The sequence below is a fragment of the Sinocyclocheilus anshuiensis genome, unplaced genomic scaffold, assembly GCF_001515605.1.
Source record: "Sinocyclocheilus anshuiensis isolate Anshui unplaced genomic scaffold, SAMN03320099.WGS_v1.1 scaffold553, whole genome shotgun sequence".
Taxonomy (NCBI): domain Eukaryota; kingdom Metazoa; phylum Chordata; class Actinopteri; order Cypriniformes; family Cyprinidae; genus Sinocyclocheilus; species Sinocyclocheilus anshuiensis.
In genome coordinates, this window is record NW_015539821.1 from 547,761 (window position 1) to 569,614 (window position 21,854).

The 21,854-nt window shown below is 35.4% G+C and overlaps 3 protein-coding genes across 3 annotated transcripts in view; 1 reads left to right on the forward strand and 2 right to left on the reverse strand.

Moving 5' to 3' along the window:
* Positions 1–4,255, reverse strand: part of LOC107684124 (vesicle transport through interaction with t-SNAREs homolog 1A-like) — a 133,237-nt gene extending 128,982 nt beyond the window's left edge. The window contains exon 1 of the mRNA XM_016480337.1: positions 4,052–4,255. Within this exon, the coding sequence (XP_016335823.1) occupies positions 4,052–4,145 (94 nt within the window). The 5' untranslated portion in view covers positions 4,146–4,255. The remainder of the gene's footprint in view (positions 1–4,051) is intronic.
* Positions 4,256–4,286: 31 nt separating this feature from the next.
* Positions 4,287–11,274, forward strand: zdhhc6 (zDHHC palmitoyltransferase 6). Its single transcript, XM_016480171.1, has 11 exons — positions 4,287–4,473; positions 5,551–6,076; positions 6,711–6,802; positions 7,346–7,505; positions 7,749–7,910; positions 8,048–8,101; positions 9,335–9,502; positions 9,615–9,656; positions 9,742–9,887; positions 10,483–10,529; positions 10,617–11,274. The coding sequence occupies exons 2-11, from the start codon at positions 5,810–5,812 to the stop codon at positions 10,715–10,717; spliced, it is 1,239 nt and encodes a 412-aa protein (XP_016335657.1). The 5' UTR covers positions 4,287–4,473; positions 5,551–5,809; the 3' UTR covers positions 10,718–11,274.
* Positions 11,199–20,821, reverse strand: LOC107684041 (long-chain-fatty-acid--CoA ligase 5-like). The gene is made up of 21 exons (XM_016480172.1): positions 20,751–20,821; positions 19,586–19,765; positions 18,570–18,678; positions 18,338–18,402; positions 18,147–18,248; positions 17,739–17,838; positions 16,399–16,577; positions 16,238–16,270; positions 16,102–16,153; positions 15,875–15,948; positions 15,706–15,783; positions 15,400–15,534; positions 14,382–14,516; positions 14,191–14,286; positions 13,910–13,982; positions 13,719–13,807; positions 13,526–13,642; positions 12,630–12,773; positions 12,426–12,527; positions 12,201–12,272; positions 11,199–11,832 (listed from the first exon to the last, which is right to left on the reverse strand). The coding sequence occupies exons 2-21, from the start codon at positions 19,739–19,741 to the stop codon at positions 11,698–11,700; spliced, it is 2,046 nt and encodes a 681-aa protein (XP_016335658.1). The 5' UTR covers positions 19,742–19,765; positions 20,751–20,821; the 3' UTR covers positions 11,199–11,697.
* Between the last annotated feature and the right edge of the window lie 1,033 nt (positions 20,822–21,854).

Below are 21,854 nucleotides of genomic sequence, written 5' to 3' on the forward strand. Positions count from 1 at the left end.
ATTGTTTTTACATGAAACTATAGTCCCTAACTAAATATCTGTTACTACTGTACATCACATCTTTTTAGTACAGATGAAATATTGTCTTGAACAGTTAGCATCAGAGCCAGAACTATTCATTTATAATATGAATTTTGTAATGATAGAAGCACGCTATAAATAAATAACCCTGTGAAAGAACATCAGTACATCTACTGATCAAACAAGACCAGTGAAGCACATCAAACCATGTCAAGCGATAGCACTAATCATGAAGAAAAAAAACATCAAGCGATATCAAACGGGAAGCTGTCAATAAGATGGAAACTAAAGTGAACTTCTGTTTTTTTGCCCTTTGGCTTTCCAATGTCTTTTGGTGGTCATCAATCCATTTTTAAAATCCGTGTGCAACCTCACAGCCCACACAGTGTAAACAGCCAGGGGCGATTCTCTACAAGGTGAGCAAACACTGGGGCCTCTCTATTCACCCCTGGCATAGGGCAGGTTGAAATATATACCTCACTATTGCAGGTGCATGGGGCAGTACCACAAGGTCAGGTGCTCTTTGGGCAAAGCGTTGCACTGAGAAAAGTCTGACTTGTAGATGCATCTTTGCATCTCTGCTCAATTTTTCATTGAGACTGATTGACAGCTCATTCTCTTTGTGCAAATCCACCTAAAAAAAAAACATACACATTTATGTTTAATGGAGCAAGGCCTTGCATTATTTTCAAATTCATGTTTCACAACTACAAGTTTTGCACTGTTCAACAAAACAAAACATCTTGGAGATTCTCAAGTGAATGAATTTGGTCGGTTTGAGCGGGAAAAAATGGCCAAGGGCATTATATCTGTCCACTGGTTTTTATCAGTGTTTCTACACATGTGACACTGCACAATGCCATGAGAACAATAGCGTAAGCTGCTTTGTTGAAGCCATTGTTGGTCGCAAACAAATTTGTGTACCTAGGAAACAGAAAAAAAATAACTTTTTTATAGGCATAATTGAGATTTGAATTCAAGAGCTGAACTCCTCTGGCAACAGTGAGAAAGGTTAGGCCATCACTAATGAGCATGCTTTGCTTATGGCTTTGTTCATATTCAGTGGACTTATTTAAATAGATTTAGCAGCTGGTGGTGGGCCGGTCTGATGACACAATGTTTGTTTCTGCCAAACTCTGAAGAAGCAATTTAAGCTTTAACAATTCACCACATTACACATTCTCATTCTTTTCAATATGCTTAAATAATGCAAAGAAAAGCCAATCGCATGCAATTGTTTGACAGTGCTCACCGAACTGAGCACATGCTGCTGTACGATTTTGAATAAGTGATTAATCCCTCTCACCTTTTGTTGACGTACAAAGCACCGAGTGAGTACATCAGGTTATTATGAGACCAGACCTCTGAGGTTTAATACTGACTGAAACATTAAAAGTCACCAGACTGCATGAAAGTAACCTTTCATTGCCTTTCACTGACTTTTAGTTCTAATCCAGCAAAGTCAGAACAAGATCTTTAATTCAATTTATGTATTGAATTTTGAACTGATACGGAACTGCATTTCTGAAGTTCACAATGTGAGCAAAACAAAACGTTATATCAACTTCAAAAGCATCCTGAGGAGAATTTCCAGAGGATAGACCATATCTAGCAATACCACACTTTTGCTTCCCTGAACAGTTCAAAAAGGGCAAACAAGCATACAGAAACACTGAAAATAATAAACTCAAGCAACCACTGACATTTCTCTCGGCCATAAGGCTTGTATCTGACATCTCAGGGATTTCAAACAAATACATTCAGAAATTTTGTCTCTTTAAATTTGTTATGTAAACTCAATAAATAAATTAACAGCAATAATAATTAAACATTTTCTACAACTCCTATTTTGCTGCTTATTAATAGTTAGTAAGGTAGTTGTTAAGTTTAGGTATGGGTAGGATTAGGGATATAAAATATGGTCATGCAGAATAAGGCATTAATATGTGTTTTATAATTACTAATAAACAGCCAATATGCTAGTAATATGCATGTTGATAAGCAACTAGTTAATAGTGAGAATTGGTCCCTAAACTAAAGCGTTACCCATTTAAAAAAATCTTACTGACCCCAAACTTTTGAACAATAGTAGGGTATATAGTTCATCTGCTGTGCAAAATACACAGGAATGTATTTCATTCTATTCTTGATTTCAGATGTTTTATTTTCTGCTTTCTTTTGTTATCTATTCATACAAACCTCTGCTATCGTCCTACCATTCAGCCAAATAATATCAGACAGAGCATAAGAGCATGAAACATATTTCTTATGGGCTTATGGGACACTGTTATGACTAGAAAGAAAATCCTTTATAAACACAGGTTTGATTATATTTTCTAATAAAGTTATTTTTAGACCCTCTGAGCGTTCTCTCACCTATCCAACATCACACTCCTCTCATAGCATCGTCCCCATGGCAACATATTTGTCTGATTTGAATAATTAAACGCACATAAGTAAAACAACAGTAGCTTTACAGATGTAGAAGTAGACTTATGACAACTTACAGTCCTAAAGGGTCCCAGCTGGAGCTAATTTTTAATCAATCAGTCCGAGTTTAGCATAGAAATGTTGACATAAACTGCTTCTGTGTACATCTATGTGGCACAGTATACAGTGCCTATGCTGACCTAGTAAAGGGGGATACAACTGGGGTCCACGACCTCTAGGGGCTCCATGGCGGTACTGCAGGGGACCACCTGAATTTTTAGCAGCCATTACTCCAGTCTTCAGTGACACATTATCCTTCAGAAATCATTCTAATATGCGTATTTTTTGCTCAATTATTATCAGTTTTTAATGGTTATTATTATCAATGTTTAACACAGTTTTTGCTAGTTAATATTTTTGAGGAAACTGTGAAACATTTTTTCAGGATTCTTTGTTGAATAGAGAGTTCAATGAAAGAGTTAGTTATTTGAAATAGGTAGAAATCTTTTGTTACATTATAAAGGTCTTCACTGTCATTTTTGATTATTTTAATGTGCACTTGGTGAATAAAATAATTTGTTTCCACAAAAATATTAGGCATCAAAAACTGTTTTAAACATTGACAGTAGTAAGAAACATTTCATGAGCACCAAATCAGCACATTAAAATGATTTCTGAAGGATCATGTGACTAGTCCTGAAGGGTCATGACATAAGTTTAGCTAAATGTTTCATTGTTCCTACCACATCAAAACATATTAAGTAAAATTGTAAAATATGTAATGCAAAAGTATATGGCTAATGTAAGCATCTTAATAAAGCGTAAGAGTAAATACAATCTGATAGAAATGGAAGACAGCCAGGCTTAAAATGCAACACTAATTCTTACACAATATGTCACTGAGGGTCCCTGTCCCATCTCTCAATCCTTGGCCTGAAATATATAAAAGATTTCTAACCTATTGTATCCAAGTCTTTAAGTCTGACAAATTTTGTTGTTGTTGTGTTATGTTCATAATAACAGCAGATTGTCAAAGTAGGATCTTGCATCTCTATCTCACTGAATACTGTCTATACCAGGGTTCCTCAAATCTTGCCCTGGAGGGCCAATGCGCTGCAGAGTTTAGCTCCAACCCTGATCAAACACACCTCCCTGTGGTTTTCTAATGATCCTGAAGACATTGATTAGCATGCTCAGGTGTGTTTGATTAGGGTTAGAGCTAAACTCTGCAGGAAAGTGGATCTCGTGGGCCAGATTTGAGGATCCCTGGTCTATACTGTATGCTGTTGAATGCTGAGAGCTCCAAACTTATATTTTTCTCTACTTTAGCCAACTCTTTAACTCCAACAAACACAACATGACATCCAAGATCCATGTCACCCAAATCCTGTATCTTCAGACAGCACTGGAGACTCATCTGACACACTAGATATCTGACACCATGACCCTCATGAAACCATAGCTCATTTGACAAATTATATGGGACGTTTCTAACTAATATACCGACCAGACACACCAGCAGCCGAAATGAATCATTAAATTAGTTGTTTGTCTTCCTGACATGAATGTTTTGCTAGTAGCTCATTTACCAGCCACTTACCACCGGCTAGTTTGGGTATTCTTCCAATTTTGTTGGTTATATCCGCAGTGAGGGTGCCAAAGTCCTGCTCGTACGCTTCAAAATCCGAAGACATGTTGTATTTTTGTTTTAAAAGATTAAAAAAAAGGATGAACTGGGCTGCGCTATACACTGTTGCTTGTGTCTTCTTCTTATTGACGTCCGCGTCACTTCCGGGTGGTGCTACGGGAATTTGTTCACGATCTCTTCCTGTAAATGGTTCCGCTGTGGTGTAATTCGCGCGTGTATTTGTATTATCTTTCTCGTTGAATTGTGTTTTTGTTATTTAAAAAAAAGATTTCGCTTCTGACAATATTACCTGCGTTAAATAGCAAGTTAATCGATTCATATTAAGCGTGGCTGTCAGTTTTTCTTAGACGCTCATCGCACAAGGAAATGTCGAGGTAGGTGTTAACGATTAATTTTTCATTTTCAAAACCGTCTCTTCAGGAATCAAAGCTAAATAACTTGATGTCTTAATAATGAAAGATACAAAACTTCATATATGTCTCTATTAGTAACACTGACCTTTATCGAGGCGTATGTCATTGATTGAAGGTCTGATATCAAATGAATTGGTCATTATAGAGATAAAGCTCATTTCTTCAGTTACTCTGTTTTCTTCTGTATTGTAATGCAATATTGCGATATATATGTAGAATTAAATTGAATGAACTCTGAAATCATTTAAATGGGATGTTGCGTAATAGAGAGCCGATTCAGTTCATGCAGACTGACAACAACTTGATAGAGTTTCTGAGTTTCTTCTGGTGCTGAACATGTTAAAAATCTTGTTCTTTCATTTATTTGTTTAACCACAATCCAAAGGTAATACGAAACAGATAAATAAGTTTAACCTAAATGATGTAATACAGGAGCATAGAAACCAGTTTTGGGTGTGCCATGAGAACTCAAGTGGTGCAGCCACTGAAGAACTATAATTTACTAATAGTCCGGATTTCTCTTTAGACCTGCTTTATGTTATAATGACATTACTAAACAAACTGGGCTTAGTATTTAGACATAGAACTAGTGATGTAGGACACAAATGGATAAGCATAGTGTGATTGCATTTTTGTGTCGTAAAGACAATTAGTTACAATGTAAGTAGTTGCAATGTCATCACATTAGATAGATAGATAGATAGATATGAATTGGTAAATAATATATATATATAAATGCATATTTATCTGTCCATGTCTCTGTCTGTCTGTCTGTCTGTCTGACTATAGTTATAGATAGATCTATCTATCAATCAATCTATCTATTTCTTCGATCTATCTATCTATCTATCTATCTATCTATCTATCAGATCCCATATTCATTTGTCAAGTTATACAGAAATAAACTGGAACGAAAGTTAACTGTGGTATTTTGACTTAAATTATGGTTACCATGTTAACATTTTGTGTGAGGTGAGTCATTTGGATTCTGTCTTCCTCTTCCATGTTTTTTGTTTTCTCCACCTGCCTTCTCTTCAGATGGATGGCTAGGCTTTAGCTCGAGGATAGGGCGATCAGAGGATTAGTACGGAAGGATGCCACACGCTGACAGAGTCTGGAGCTCTAGGAAACGGCTGGCCCCTGTGACTGGTGACGTAGCGGATCGCTGGTTGTTTCGGAGAAGACAGAAAAGATGCCCTTTGACCTCTTTAAGTCACTGCAGTAAACATAGACAACACGCCTGACGACTTCATCTGTTACATTGAGGACCTTAAAGACACCGAAATCCACCGAAACAATGAATATTCTGTCTGCTATAATTGTGTTTGAGAACCTCCATGAGGTCAAGAGGCTGTTCCACTGGGGTCCGATCATCGCTCTGACGGTCATCGGCGTGTGCTCCTCCATGGCCATACTGGACTCCATCATCTGGTACTGGCCACTGGACACCACTGGGGGCAGCATTAACTTCATCATGCTCATTAACTGGACTGTCCTCATTCTTTACAACTACTTTAATGCCATGTTTGTAGGCCCTGGTTACATTCCACTGGAGTGGAAACCGGTAAGTCTGTTTTGGGCTGTTTTCAGAAGGTTACAATTTTTTAAAAGAAGTCTTTTATTCTCACCATATATTATTATTATTATTATTACAATATTATTACAATTGCAATTTAAAATACTGTAACTGTTTTCTATATTACATTATTTTTTAAATGTAATTTATTCCTGTTATGGCAAAGCTGAATTTTCAGCAGCCTTTACTCCAGTCTTCGGTGTCACATGATCCTTCAGAGATCATTCTAATATGCTGATTTGGTGCTTGAGAAACATTTCCTATTATTATCAATATCGAAAACAGTTATGCTGCTTAATATTTTTGTCCAAAAATGTGATGTGATGTGATTTTTTGATGAATAAAAAGTTCAAAAGAACAGCATTTATTTTAAATAAATATTTTGTAACATTATAAAAGTCTTTACTGTCATTTTTAAATCATTTAATGCATCCGTGCTGAATAAAAGTATTAATTTCTTTCCAACAAAATCTTTTTTAACTTTTTATACAGTACTTTTTAACAGTATTGTATACAGAGATTTTAAAGCATGTGTCTGTTTTATGATATTGTCTGTTTTCTAACGGTGTCTGCAATCAGCATGTCTAATATGACTTATGTTGTTGTTTGTGTTTTCTAACAGGAGAATCAACAAGATATTATGTACTTACAGTTCTGTAGATTGTGCCAAGGCTATAAAGCCCCAAGGTCACATCACTGTCGCAAATGTAACAGGTAGATTTGTTTAAAAAAACAGGCTAGTTTCTATTAATATGGATGCATTTTAAAGCTGAAGTGTGTCATTAAAAAAAACTATATCTTTTCCCATCCCACTTTAATATGCTAAGACAGTTAAGCCATTTGTAGGTTGATTTCCCTCAAAAATACAATCTCAACCAACCAAACACAGCAACGTTGGCTCAACCAGTGGTGTTAGTTTGGGGCGGGACTATTATTTTGTCGACCATTTCAGGAAACCTGTTTGAAACCAATTATTATTGTTGCATTTTCATTTTGATGACAGCAGAGGCGCATAAATTACAGACTTCAGCTTTAAAGGCATAGTTTAGAAAAAAATTAAAATTCTGTTCATATTGTTTCAAACCTGGAGACCCCAACATTCTCTAAAATAGTCATAAAGGTTTGAAACAATGTGTGTAAATGATGACTGTTTATTTGAATGAAATTTCATTTGGGGTGAATTCATTTATTATTAAACCATTATTTGCTTTATATATCAAAAATGTATAATTAATATAAAAAAGTTTCTTCCCTCAGGTGTGTGATGAAGATGGATCATCATTGTCCCTGGATCAACAACTGCTGTGGTCACTTGAATCATGCGTACTTCACCAGCTTCCTCCTGCTTGCTCCACTGGGCTGCATACATGCTGCGCTAATATTCATCATGACCATGTACACTCAACTTTATGATCGGGTAAGTGTTTTCTCACATTATTTCTTCTCATTTTTGCTGGAATTTATTCTAATAACGTGCAATAACTGTTGTACGGACACATAATGTACACGTAATGTAAAATATTACCTGAAAACATTAATTCAGGAATGGCTAAGATGGGCTTCTGTTGAAATGTTCATACATTTTGTGACTAATGCTCGGGCTCGAATTTTCTTACTCGTGGTTGTTGTGATGATGTGCTGCCCATTTTCTTGGCTGTAGATCTCATTTGGCTGGAGCTCAGTGAAGATTGACATGAGCGCTGCTCGGCACATCCACCATCCCTTCATGCCTTTCAGCATTGCAGCATTTGCAGCCACTCTCTTTGCACTGGGACTGGCACTGGGTACCACTATTGCTGTTGGGATGTTGTTTTTTATTCAGGTAGGACATGATTTGTCATTTTGAATTGACTGCACTTCCTTTCTTTGCTTCTTTATTTTCTTTCACAAAAAAAGGTCTGTTTAATCCATAGCTTGCTATATAAGTGAATTTTGATCAGAAATTTTCTTTTCTTTTAGATGAAGGTGATTCTACGAAACAAAACCTCAGTAGAAGCATGGATTGAGGAGAAAGTAAGCTTGTTTACAGTATGCTTATCAGCTAAATGAGGTAAACTAATCCAATATCCCTCCTCTAATACAAGAGGATACAAGATACAATCCAATACAAAGCAACACTCTTTCAAGAGTAGTCCTTTAAAGACTTCCCTGAACTATGAGCACTTAGTGTCATCAACATCTACAAACATAGAGGTGCTAAATGTCTTTTTAATTGACCAGTACCTCAAGTTCAAGAATCTAGACAGCTGGAAATCAATATACAATACTGTTCAAAAGTCATTTCGATTTTTAAAAATATATATATATATTTTGAAAGAAGTCAGTTATTGTCACCAAGACTGCATTTATTTGATCAAAACTACAGTAGAAAACAAACAAACTGTAATTTTGTGAAGTATTATTACAATTTAATTTAGTATTTAATATTTAATAATACTTTTTTCAAGATTCTTTGATGAAGAAAAGTTCAAAAGAACACAATTTATTTGAAATAGTTTAAAATTTTAAAAGTCTTCATTCTCACTTCTGGTCAAATTAGTGCATAATTGATAAATAAAGGTATTAATTTTTTTTTTTTTTTTTTTACTTACGGACCACAAACTTTTAGACGGTGGTATAGTCATTCAGAATTTATGTTTAAATAATTTTGGGTAACACTTTATTTTAAGGTGTCCTTGTTACACATGTTACATGTACTTACTATTATAATAACAATTAATTATGCATAATTACATGCAAGTAACCCTAAACCAAATCCTAATCCTAACCATATGGTAAGTACATGTAGTTAAGTAATATTACTCAGTACTTATATGTAGAATTACACTGTAACAAGGACACCTTAAAATAAAGTGTAACCTAATTTTGAAATTCCCTTGAATTGTTACTGAAATTAATTGTCCTTAAATTGTCCTGCAGTAATGTTTCATTTTGAAGAATAATGTATGTGTAATATTTCAGTTATAAGGTATTCAAATTCATAATGTAATAATAATTACAAAGTAATAAAATAATAGCAAAATGTAGTTTATATAGTACTTTAAAATAGAGTTTAGCATATAGAACAAAAATATTGCATGTTGACTCTCCAAATGCACATGTACTGTGTAAAAATTCAAATCATGTATTTATTGGGTCTTTGTGGCTAGATGAGACCTTATGGAAGCATAGAACAAAAGACCACCTCTGAATTCAGTAAGTCATGTGGGGTTTATTACATTAAAGCAAGAATCTCTGTGTTCCCAGGCCAAAGACAGAATCCAGTACTATCAAACAGGTGAAGACTTCATCTTCCCCTATGATCTGGGCAGTCGATGGGAGAACTTCAAGCAGGTGTTCACCTGGTCCGGGACCCCCATAGGAGATGGAAACGAATGGCCTGTGCATGAGAAGTGTAACCAGTACACTCTAACCGTATGTACTCAACATAATACGTATAACAGATCATTCTTTAGGTATTATATTTCAGTCTAATACAGCTCTATAGCACAGTTTGTAATGATATTTTTGGTTGCTCTTTATTCAGATTGAGCAGCTGAAGCAAAAACATGATAAACGTCAGAGGAGTGTGAGTATTGCCATAATCACTTTTAAACACTAGAGGGCAGAATTTACTTAAGGACTGACACAATGGTGACCCTCTATTTAAACAGGTAGAGTACAGAGTGGTGGAGGACTACAATGGCGCTTGTTGCCCGTTGGGAAAGGGACTAAACACTTTCTTTAGAACACCTTGTACAGAGGAACCCAGGATCAAACTCACAAAGGGGGAGACCATCTTTGCTACAAGAGGAACAAAGTGAGCCGTCTCTTTTAGTATATAATATAATATAATGTTTGGGGTCACTCAGTAAGACTTGTTTCTAACAAAATTAATTATTTTATTCATCAAGGATGCATTCAATTGATCAAAAGTAACAGTAAAGACATTTATAATGTTACAAAAAATTATATTTCAAATAAATGCTGTTATTTTGAACTTTCTATTTATCAATGAATCCTAAAAAATGTATCGCTGTTTCCACAAAAATTTATTTTTTTTCTCGATAATAATAAAATATGTTTCTTAAGCAGGAAATCAGCATATTAGAATGATTTCTGAAGGATCAGAAATCATGGAGTTATGACTGCTAAAAAATTCAGCTTTGCCATCACAGGAATAAATTGAAAAAAAAATTACAATATATTAAAATAGAAAAAAGTTATCTTAAATTGTGATAATATTTCAAAATATTACTGTGTTTACTGTATTTTTGATCAAATAAATGCAAACTTGATGAGCATAAAGCATTTTTTTTTTTAAATCTTACTGACCCCAAACATTTGAACAGCAATAAAAAAATGTTTAGGTACTGATGTTTAGGGATAAAAAAAAATTTCTTTTTAATTAACAGGTGGTGGATGTATGGAGACAAAGTTTTGAATGAGGAACAGGCTAATGGTAAAGTTTTCAACATGTTATATGATCAAATTCAGTAATTAAAAAGTTTCATGAGTTTGATGTTTTAAATCATATCTCTTTCTATAGCTGGAGTTCGAATTAGAGGATGGTTTCCACGGCGATGTGTTGAGAAGTGTCATTATGACTCGGCGAATAATTCGGCAAGTGAAGAAAAGAAACAGCAATGATACAGAATTATATATATTTCACAGCTCGCTTTGAACAGAGGACCTAATATTAGGGCCTGAACCCTGCTGAGATGCAAATTTCTTTCTGATTCTTTTGTAAAGCTGTTCAATGGCACCAGCGCTAAGTGTTGAAGCAAACTGATACTGACAGACGCCCCAAAGTTATTAACTTGCATAACTTAATAACATTTCATTTCCAAAGAACAGCTGCCAGAGAAACTGGCAAATGAGAAAGAAAAAGGGGTTTTATTAAAATGGGATTGGGGCATGCATAGAGCAGCATATTCTTTAAAGGGGGTTATTAAGATGTCTACTTGAAACTTATTTCTTCTTCTTGCCTTTCTCTTACTCGTTTGCTCTCTCTTGTTTATTGATGCCCACACTGATTATGCAAAGCCTTTTTTCCAGTTGTAACAAGGTCTTTGTCATGCAAATTGTCTGAATTGTTTATATAATTGAAACAACAATTCTGTTTTATTTCTGATGGCTTACTTTTTTGTAAAACTGATGTCAACCTCGCTGAAGTTTTCAGAGACAAATAAACAACCGTGATCTGTATAGTAATTTCGTAATTATATTTTCTTCGTATTTTTAATGGAAAACAAACCACAAAATTAGTTTCTACTCCACAGAGCACCTATATGTAAATATAATTGTTTATTTAATTGATGTATTGACATTGACATTAATGTTTCACATTTTCGTCCTTGGAAAAAAAAAATGTAACATTCTTTGGTATTCATTAAATCTTTTAAGGCTGTTCGTACATGTGTTTTATAATAATATATCCAGACGAAGCATATGTCTTTTTGACTGACAATGAGAGTCTCTTGGGCACAGATTAATACATGCATTTAAGGCTGATACAGTGCTTACAAAATATTTAATCTTTGAGCAAATATAGAAAAACATCACAACACAAACAGCACTCATAAATACATGGTCACAATGCAGGCTATCCTCAGCATTCTTTTAATGCACTACATGTTAGCATAAAGACTCTCGATCTGAACTTTAAAGAATTTAGTGAGATCTGCCCGTTTGGCTTTCAGTGTTGGAGTGAGGAGACCGTTTTCTATAGTGAACATGTCGGGATGCAGGAACAGGTCTTTTACCTTGAAAAGAGAACATAACTATATTAGACGTTCAATTAAATGAAAAGAAAACCACACAATGCATCAAAATCCAACGACTTATTTGTTCATAATCATTTTGGACTGTTTTCACTTGTAAACAGTGCTTGATCTGTGCATATATCTTCAGTCTTGATGGATTACAAAAACGTAGCTTTTTGCTTCGCAAGACATTAATTGATCAAATGGAGTTGTGGATTATTGTGAAGTTTTTATCAGTTGTTTGGACTGCTGACAGCACTCATTCACTGCCAAGGATCCATTTTCAGCAGATTTTCATTTTTGGGAGAACTATTCCTTTAACAGTAATATATGCTAATAATAGCCTATTGGATCATAAAAGTGCTTACTTGTTCAAATGACTTCAGCCCTGCTGCACGCCCCAGCTTGTTGAGGTCAGAGATGATTGCTTTCTTTATTTCCTACAAAATAATGAAGATTATTGAGCAAAACTTAATACGTAACTATTTTGTAAATGTCACACAAGTAAACTAGCAGACATCTTTCAGAGTGAATTTTTTCATAAGGGCTGCATGCCCGTATTTTCGAAGGTAAAGTATGTAAATACAGCGTACCTGGTTTTTACAAAGCTCCTCTAGTGAACCTTTCACTCCCAGTATTTCTGCAAAACCTGGCAATACTTCAGGGTCTGGCACCACTATGGCCACCAAAGAGAACTGGACGCATTCAATTGTATTAGGCTACATAATAATAAACTTCAAAATGTAAAACCAGAATTTTTATCATCAGAAATAGCAAGGAATTCATATTAATTTCACCTGTAAACTGTCACCATGCACAAACACTTGGGCGACTGGAGAGCTCCGAATGTAAACGTTTTCAATCTTTTCTGGTGCAATGTATTCACCTTGAGCCAGTTTGAAGATGTTTTTCTTCCTGTCGATGATCTTCAGCACTCCACTCTGGTAAATTGAACAAAATATAACTTCCATAAACATAACTGTTACCTTTTACTCTATTTCTTACAAATACACCACCATATTAATTTGAGGTCTCGATTTTGTCATGATTTTTTAAATGTTTTTCAAAGACGTCTCTTATGCTCACTAAGGCTGCATTTATTTGATCAAAAATACTGTAATAATGTGAATTTAAACTAAATGTTTTCTATTTGTATATATTTTAAAATGTCATTTATTCCTGTGATGGCAAAGCTGAAATTTCTGCAGCCATTACTCCAGTCTTCAGTGTCATATGATCCTTCAGAAATCATTCTAATATGATGATTTGGTGCTCAAGAAACATTATCACACTTGAAAACAGTTGTGGTGCTTAATATTTTGTGGAAAACATGAAATCTTATAGAGATATTTTGAAACATCATAAATGTCTTTAGTACATGGTAGTGTACGATATATTAATGTATTTTGGGGAAAACAGGGTCATGAGCTTGTTTCTTGGAGTTTATTACCATTATATTATTTAAACAAGAATATTAAGCCTCTTCCTCATTTTGGAGCTAAAGATCATGCACGTATTTTATTCAGCATTGAGTTTTGTGATTTTGGGTCCTTGGCTGCCTGCTGATATCACAACACGATATGCCTACACATCTCCTTCCTTCTAAGGTGCATTATTAAAGACAGAGTTAGTAAATGAATTCAAATGTAAATGTAAAATATTGTCATATTTCATTATACACAAGGGATCTCACAGGCAGCCATTTGCCGATATCTCCAGTGTGCAGCCATCCATCTTTGTCCAAAGCCTCTGCTGTCTTTTCTGGGTCATTGAGATATCCACAAAACACATTCTTCCCTTTGACACAAACCTAAAATGAAACACCAAAGCTATAAGACGTTTCAATGACATTTTGGTATATGGTTTAGAAAATGATGTTCCATTACCTCTCCTTCACCGTTGGATGCAAAGTAATTCATTTCCTCCACATCAACAAGTTTGACAATATTACATGGAATAGGAACTCCAACATGACCTGAAATCAACAGTATATGAAATAAGTCAGTGCTATGTGTTGTTTCACACACACACACACACACACACACACAAAACATGATTTTCAGTTACAGGAACCCACTAGTATGCCAGTCTCCCGGTATGGTGAAAGAGCAGGCCGCAGTGCACTCTGTTTGGCCATATGCCTCGAATATCTGGAAGCAGGCCAGTGATAAAGGGGTCAGCACTGGGTCACTGTGACACCAGATCAATACACATACATACACACCCTGCTTTGACAGTGGGCATGTTTATTAAGTACACAGTAAAGCACCACTGCATCACATTGTCTTTTATAAGCCAAAACAGAAGCAATATATTTCATCAATTTTGGTGTTATACTCCCATTTCTTCATTCCTTACCTGGCACCCGAGGCTTGCCCGGAGAAAAGTGAGCACAGTTGGAGAAATGGGAGCAGCCCCCGTCACCATCACCCTCACGCGGCCCCCCAGAGATTCCTGCAGAAGACAATTCAAAACTTTTCCAGAACCATTCCTCACAGGAGCACCACTCTTCCCCAACAAGTTCAAAAACCCTCCCATGTTGGGGATACCTGCACTTTGTGAAAGATAAGTTTGTCCCATATGCTGTCATTCCTGATAATGCCCTGCTTGACCTCTGCACATTTCTTCTCAATGGCAAAGTTCAGAAGCCATTTCTTAAATGGAGTCTGAGCTCCACTATGAACCTGGAAGGCAGCAGAAAGCGAACAATAAAAGGCATATAGAGCTATTTGTTGGTGCTCTGTGTGTAAATGCATATTTAACAAACTCGTAAGTGTTAAACATTGGTGGGTAACTCATCCCACATGTTTGTGCTATGGATGTGAATCAAACCTCTTTAATATAATTCTGAGTTTTGACACTGTGACAAATGATGAGCTACAGAACATTTTGTTGATTGGTTGGTTTATATTACTACTGTGTTATGCTTTGTATCTCCGCCCACTAATCTGAGTACCGCAAGGTAATCACAGCTGTGCTGATACAGATAATTATAAACTATAATAAACAAGAAGTTAAAATTAAATAACTTGATTTAGACAAAAATATTCCCAGTTATTCCCAGGCACAGCATAATCAACCATCAAGCATCAGCGCAAGCACCATAGTGGTGTCTTATCCTTGAATAAATCACAGTTTTTGAAAAAATCGGTTGAATGAACAATTCAATGACTCACTTGTAAAAAAAAAATAAAAATTACTAGTTTCATTCCTGATGAACTAATAGGTTGAATAAATATATTAAATGATAAGTCACTTGACAATCACTTGTCGCTGCCAACTGGCGTAATGTGAGCTGCAGAAAACGTCACTAAAAATTCTCCACAACTAATGCTACAAAACCCTGACAGACTGAAAGTGTTGCTATTCCGCATTCATTCTAGAGAGAACATTGCTTGTTGTATATAAACAAAATATAAAATATAAAAAATCTTGTCTAAGTCTTACCTTTATCATTACATACACACACTATTGAGAGAATGCATAGAGGCCCATCTATAAAAAATGACAACAAGCCATGTGAATTAGGCAACGGCCCCAACAGTGACTGTGTGTGTAGTTTCATACCTTGTCGTAAACACGATTCAGAAGACGAGGAACCACTGGGAATACAGTAGGCTGCAGGGCTTTCATGTCGTCTGGAAGAAGTCTGATATCACCTTGGAAAAACCCGACTCTTCCCCCGACACTGTACAGCACTGTCTGATACACATAAATAAGAACAAGCAAGCATGACTTCAGTCAGTGTTCTTCTTCTGTAAAAGAAATGTGATTTATAAAAGATTCTAGTACATGACACTGAAAATTTGAAAGGCCTTCAGCAATGTTTCATTAAAGATGATGGTGAGCATCGGACATGAAAAAGCGGCTTACCTGTACAACTCTTTCAAACATGTGCGCCAGCGGCAAAAACGAGATGGACACGTCGGATGGAACGGGCACAAAGACGCTCTGAAGAAACATCGGTTTGGCATCCAACATTAAAATTCTACACACCCATAGAGACTTTGTAAAAATCATGTAGCCATCACACATACAGCACCTCAAAGGTCTTAACCACGCCGGCTGCATCTGCAACCACATTTTCATGGGTCAGCATGGCTCCCTTTGGATCCCCTGAAGCAGAGAATTCCCAATTAAAGCTTCTACACATAGAACACACCACAGAATTCACTTGAGGTGGAGCAGCATTGGCTTCACAGATATAAATGTGGCCTGCAGTTTTTTTGTGGTCTTGAAGCAGAATAGAATAGATTACATCACACTTACCTGTGGTTCCACTGGTAAAGCAAATAATACTTAGGTCCTCTGGTTTTGGTGGCTGGAAAAAAAATCAAGGCGCACTGAGTTTGTCAAATACTATTTGCTAAAAAACATTGCAATTCATAATTAACCAATTACTCACAACAGGCCTGTGATGGTTGTTCTTTCCCAAGGCCTAAAAAAAGCATGCAGATGTTTTTAAATATATATTCTGTTCTGCAACTTTGAAAGATATCAGAGCCTTTAATATTTTGTATTATTGTTTTATTATTTATTACTTATCATATAGCGCTGTCAGTGTACCTCTACATCTTTCAGGGACAGGATTTCCACACCACTCTTAGAGCCTCTATCAATCAATGCAGAATCATAGGGGTCCATGAGAATGATGGTTTTCAAGACAGGTGTGAGGTTTTTCTCACAGTTATCCAGCAGCGTTTCTGCCTTATCCTGCTTATCACATATCACTGTGGATATCTTTGCTGCACAGATAAATAAAGTGCTTATAAAGGTCCAATAAGATGTAGCACAAAATCACTGTGGTATTAACACTAAATAATACCTTAAATTAAATATGTTAAATGAGGAAGTTATATGGTAAGCATAAAGGTAAAGATATTATTACACTACTGTTCAAAAGTCTGGAGTCAACAAGGTTAATTAAGTGACAGTAAAGATATTTATAATGTTAAAAATATTTCTAATTCAAACCAATTCCATTCTTTTAAACTTTCTATTCATCAAATAATCCTGAAAAACAGTAACAGCACTGTTTTCAACATTGATGAATACGAGAAATGTTTCTTGAGCACCAAATCACTATATTAGAATGATTTCTGAAGGATCTGGGGCTCTAGTTGCCACCGCAGGAATAAATTGCACTTTAAAAGATATTTAAAAAAAGGAAAATATTTATTTTAAATTGTGATAATATTTCACAATATTACTGTATTTTCCATCAAATACATAAAGCCTTGGTGAGCATAAGAGACTCCTTTCAAAAACATTAAAATATACTACCCACCCCAAACCTTTGAATGGAAATGTATACTGCATGCAGCAATAATATAGCAATATCCTAATTAATGATTAAATTAAAGATGATGTGTGTAATTTGCAACTAGTGTCACCAAACGGAGCTCGAAATGTTTTCAAGCAGGTTTCCCCAAACATCCCCAACCTTCCTTTAAACATATAGTCCCACCCCAAACTCATCTCATTGGCTGAGCCAGAAGCTGACGTGTCGGATCATTGAAACAAACACGGCAATGTTTCAATAGCTCTGCTCCACGGAGCCTCAGTATTTTCACAAAATTAACCTAAGAATGGCTTACAGTAGTTGTCTCTGCATATTAAACTGCCATAGGAGAAGTATTTCAACATCAAAAAATGACACACTTCACCTTTAATTATAATATCAGTCATTAGTTAGAGAAATAGAAAAATAGTTATATGATTATGTGAAAGTAAGCAAAGCAGCTTGAACTCTGGAGGTAGAAGTAGCAAGGTCACTGAGGTCACTAAAACAATAAAGTCGTCATCTTCCGAAGGATTATAAGTCAGCCGAGTTCAGCAGGTGTGATCTCTAAAGCTGCTCTGACCAACACCTCTAATGAAGCATGCAAGCAAGCAGGCTTAAGTACCTCGATTAATGATGAACACAAGAGCCTCAGGTCCCAAGGTGTCGTAAAGAGGCACTGCCACCATGGAATAGGTATAGCAGGCCAGTTCAGCGATAATCCACTGAAAAGAGGGAAGAGAGGTTAGTATATGTACAGTACACTGGATCATCACTAGTGCATTAGGATATATTTAATTTGCCACATACTGTATGTTTTGTATTTGTTTAATGCATAAATAGCACTAAATTCTATTATATCTATGCTTAAAACAGGAAGAAAAAAAATCTAAATTGAGTAAGAAAAATTAACAAGCCTTAATATTTTCAGCCATTTTTATCTTGTTTAAAGGATGTTTAGATATTTTTAGTGGGAAAATAAGACTGATATATCAGTATCGATTTTGATTGACATTTAGGCTTATTATGTCACCTCTGGCCGGTTCTGGGCGAAGATACCAATAAATGAATCTTGCGATGGCTTCTGACCGCGATGGATAATTCCGGACCCCAAGAATTCAGCTCTGTCTGAAACCTGAGACAATCAGAGGCAAGCACTGAAACAAAGACCTCAGCTGTCCTCACTTTTGAGCTCAAAATTATGTTTGTGGTTGGTACAAATACCTGTTTGTATTTAAGCCATTGATAAAGTTGTCCCTTCTTCCTGTACCCCAAGCACGGTCCATTTCCTGCACGGTACAGATGAAATATCTCACAGACTAATCATGTGTGACTAAAGATTAGATGCACCAGAGATGTCAACTAACATAGCTAGCATGAAAATAGGACTTGATTTCATTTCAAATGAATGTCAGCATTCCGTGTTACTGTAAATTTTGACCTCATGACCTCTCACCTGAGACACGTAGTCCTCTTTGAAAAACATCATATAGAGTTTTGGCATCCTCATATAAGTACGAGATCAAGTTGTCATCTTTCAAGAGTGTTGTTTTTCTAGCACCACCCTGTAAATAAATATTTGCCAGTAATATTAAACCACGGAAGTGCTAAAAGACATTTAGAACCATAAAAAATCATGCACAAGAACACCATGAAGTGATATACACACATTGTACAGTATACACACTACCATTCAAAAGTTTGGGGTCAGTAAGATTTTTCTTTTGAAAGAAATTACGGTAATACTTCTACTCAGCAAGGATGCATTAAACTGACTAAAGTGACAGTAAATTCTTTTACATTGTCACAAAAAATTCTACATATATATTTTTAATGCTGTTCTTTTGAAAAAAAAATGTATCATGGTTTTCACAAAAATATTGAGCAGAACAACCGCTTTCAACATTAATAATAATAATAATAAATGTTTCTTAAGCATCAAGAAATCAGCATATTATAATGATTTTTGAAGGACTATTTGACATTGAAGACTGGAGTAAAAACTGCTGCAAATTCAGCTCTTACCATCACAGGAATAAATTACTTTTAAAATATATTGAAATAGAAAACAGTTATTTTGAATTGTAAGAGTATTGCACAATATTACTGTATATACTGTATTTTTCATATGAGGGCACCAGCCATATCAGTAGCCTTCAAATGTTTTTATTTATTGTTTATATTTTATTTATGTTTAACCAAATTTATACTTTTGCTACCTTTGTATCTTACATGAACAGTTATTCATACTTTTTTGGTTTTTCTGTTGGGTTTCAGTGCACATTCCAAACGCTGATCTTATTAAAAAGTCACAACACAATGCTAATTCCTTAAGTACTTTTGCATGTGCAGATTTATTCACAAAACTGGACATTCCGACTAAATCACTCACAAGACATTTTAAGAAGACAAATGATTGATTTATACCATAATAAATTATATTGCGTACAGCTGACAAAAGATCACACTCACCGCTACACCCACAGTCTGTCGGTTGAGGTCTGTGGGTGGCTGCAGTGGTTTTGGCCTGGTGTTGAGATGGACCAGAGCTACAGCTGCGAGACTAAACAGAAACACCAGTCCTGAAGTGGACAGCGGGGTAAACAGGAACTCAAACAAGAATTCCATAATGTACAGGATCTGCTGAAGTTGCTAAAAAAAAAGTAAACAATATTGAAAAAAAATCTAGAATAACATGAAGGGTCAGTTTCATACATAACATAGTATTTTAATTTACTTTTATGTGGTCATATCTATATAGGCGAATAAACAGGAAGTTCAAGGTCCCTGTAATCACATTAGTGTTGTTTTGACGCTGCACTGATTAGAAGGTATTGATGAAGACAAATATCAAATATCATGACCTTTGGGGGTGAAGGTTAGAGTGCATAAGTTCATTCAAAGGTTAAAGAGCACAATTCCAATTAAGAAAAATATGTCTCAAAATTAAGCTTTTTTTCGCAGTGAAATTCCTTCTTAACATTCTCCAGTGATACCGGTTTTATCGTTCAACACCTGTTGCTGTTCCACATGATCTCCAGTATTGCACACATGGCTATTATAAATGCTATTGGATTTGATTACATTATCTACCCAGCCATGCATTTATGGAGGCCAAAGTCTAGCAAAGGTTTTATAACCCTTTTCCGCCTCCAGAGCATCCACTACCCTTTCTAAGTAGTAAGAAATGTTCTTTTATAATACATTTTATGCATATATTTGAGCATAGCTTAAAGACTCACACCTATGTTAATATATTAAGCGTAATTTTATTTATTGATCAGAACATCTCATTGTTCAAAACATCTGACCCAAGTCACAATGACAAGATCATTTTAATAAAGGAAACTTAAACTTTCTCTGAGAAATCAAGTTATTTAAGAAAAGATTTACGAATGCAACTTCCTCTATGGACACAAGGCCTTTTTGTTTGCAAAACATAGTCCTGTTTTTTAATTTAAAAAATCATCTGCATCATGCAGTTTTTGTTTTAAACATCCATAGCAATAAATGCACATTTATATCAGCACACCATAATCATCATTTAACTGCTTAGTGTTATGCCTAATGTTATGTTTTATATGTATTGGTATATGGATATGCAATTAAACAAATAAAGATTTTTAGAAGCAAGTACCTGGATAACCTGCAGGAGTCCGGTATGTCCGTCAGGTGATGGAACTGGAAGAAAAAGTCCCGCGAGGCAGTCCTTTGCATAGGTTTGCTGAAGCCACAAGAAGACTGAGAAGGAAGGCATGGTCTCAGGTCCAATAAAACAAGCACATGAGTGACCTTTGAACCAATTGCTGCTATCTGTTCCCTGATAATACAAATGACTGAACATAAACAGAATCATGGCTATACAGCTAAATCCTGTAAAGTAAATGTGTGTTGCACAAGATTCACAAGTTTGTGCTTTAATGTCTGCATGCTAAAAACATACAAATGTGAAACTACACAGTGCTAGTATGAAAAGTGGACTATGACATCTGCCTTTGCTGGTCAGTGTGACATTGAATTGCATGCAGTGTTAAAGCTGGATTGAAAGTTGCTCCCACTCAAATACTCAGGTTTTCATCATGTTTACATATTACTCTGGTGGTTTGCAGTGACATTTTGCTGATTCAGCCCATCATTTACAGCTTCTCAGCTTAAAGTGACTATCAGGTAGGCCACTGGGACCCTAAAACCCTTGTTAGCAAGAGAACAGCATTAGGCTACTCATGTCACACCTCCTATTAGCCGCCTCAGTTAAGCATGACACATGATCTTACGAACGCACACTGTTTTCTAACCTCATTTGTCTCAGCATCATTATCACAGCAGTTTAGGAAGGACATCCCAGCTGAACTTTGACATTTGACTGTAATGACAGATAAGATGTGAGCACCTTTGGATTTTGTAATCTGTTCTGATAATAGACAATGAAATTAAAAGAATGAGAGCTGTCAAGGCCTCTGTGGATTTGGTCAATTTAGGTCAAACTTGAAGTGATACATACACACAAAAATACAGATCTACATACATATGTGTTTTCATCATGTTAAAATTGTACCATTTTAATTTTAATATAAATTATATATGTGTGTGTAATATAAATTATATATGTGTGTGTGTGTGTGTGTGATTTAAATATGCAAATTTTGACTTGTTAATGCTTAAAATTTGTTAACAATTTTAATATTTAATTAATTAAATTATAATTAAAATTTATAAATATATTATACATCATGAATTATTA

What these genes read in the sequence shown, in the direction of transcription:
- zdhhc6 (XM_016480171.1), top strand. Translation starts at nt 5,810, where the DNA reads ATGAATATTCTGTCTGCTATAATTGTGTTTGAGAACCTCCATGAGGTC. An exon ending in TTCCACTGGAGTGGAAACCG is followed by an intron (nt 6,077 to 6,710) that starts GTAAGTCTGTTT and finishes GTTTTCTAACAG; the next exon opens with GAGAATCAACAAGATATTAT. An exon ending in ATGATAAACGTCAGAGGAGT is followed by an intron (nt 9,657 to 9,741) that starts GTGAGTATTGCC and finishes CTATTTAAACAG; the next exon opens with GTAGAGTACAGAGTGGTGGA.
- LOC107684041 (XM_016480172.1), bottom strand. Translation starts at nt 19,741, where the DNA reads ATGGAATTCTTGTTTGAGTTCCTGTTTACCCCGCTGTCCACTTCAGGA. An exon ending in AATGGCTTAAATACAAACAG is followed by an intron (nt 18,249 to 18,337) that starts GTATTTGTACCA and finishes TGATTGTCTCAG; the next exon opens with GTTTCAGACAGAGCTGAATT. An exon ending in GGCTGAAGTCATTTGAACAA is followed by an intron (nt 11,833 to 12,200) that starts GTAAGCACTTTT and finishes TCTCTTTTCAAG; the next exon opens with GTAAAAGACCTGTTCCTGCA.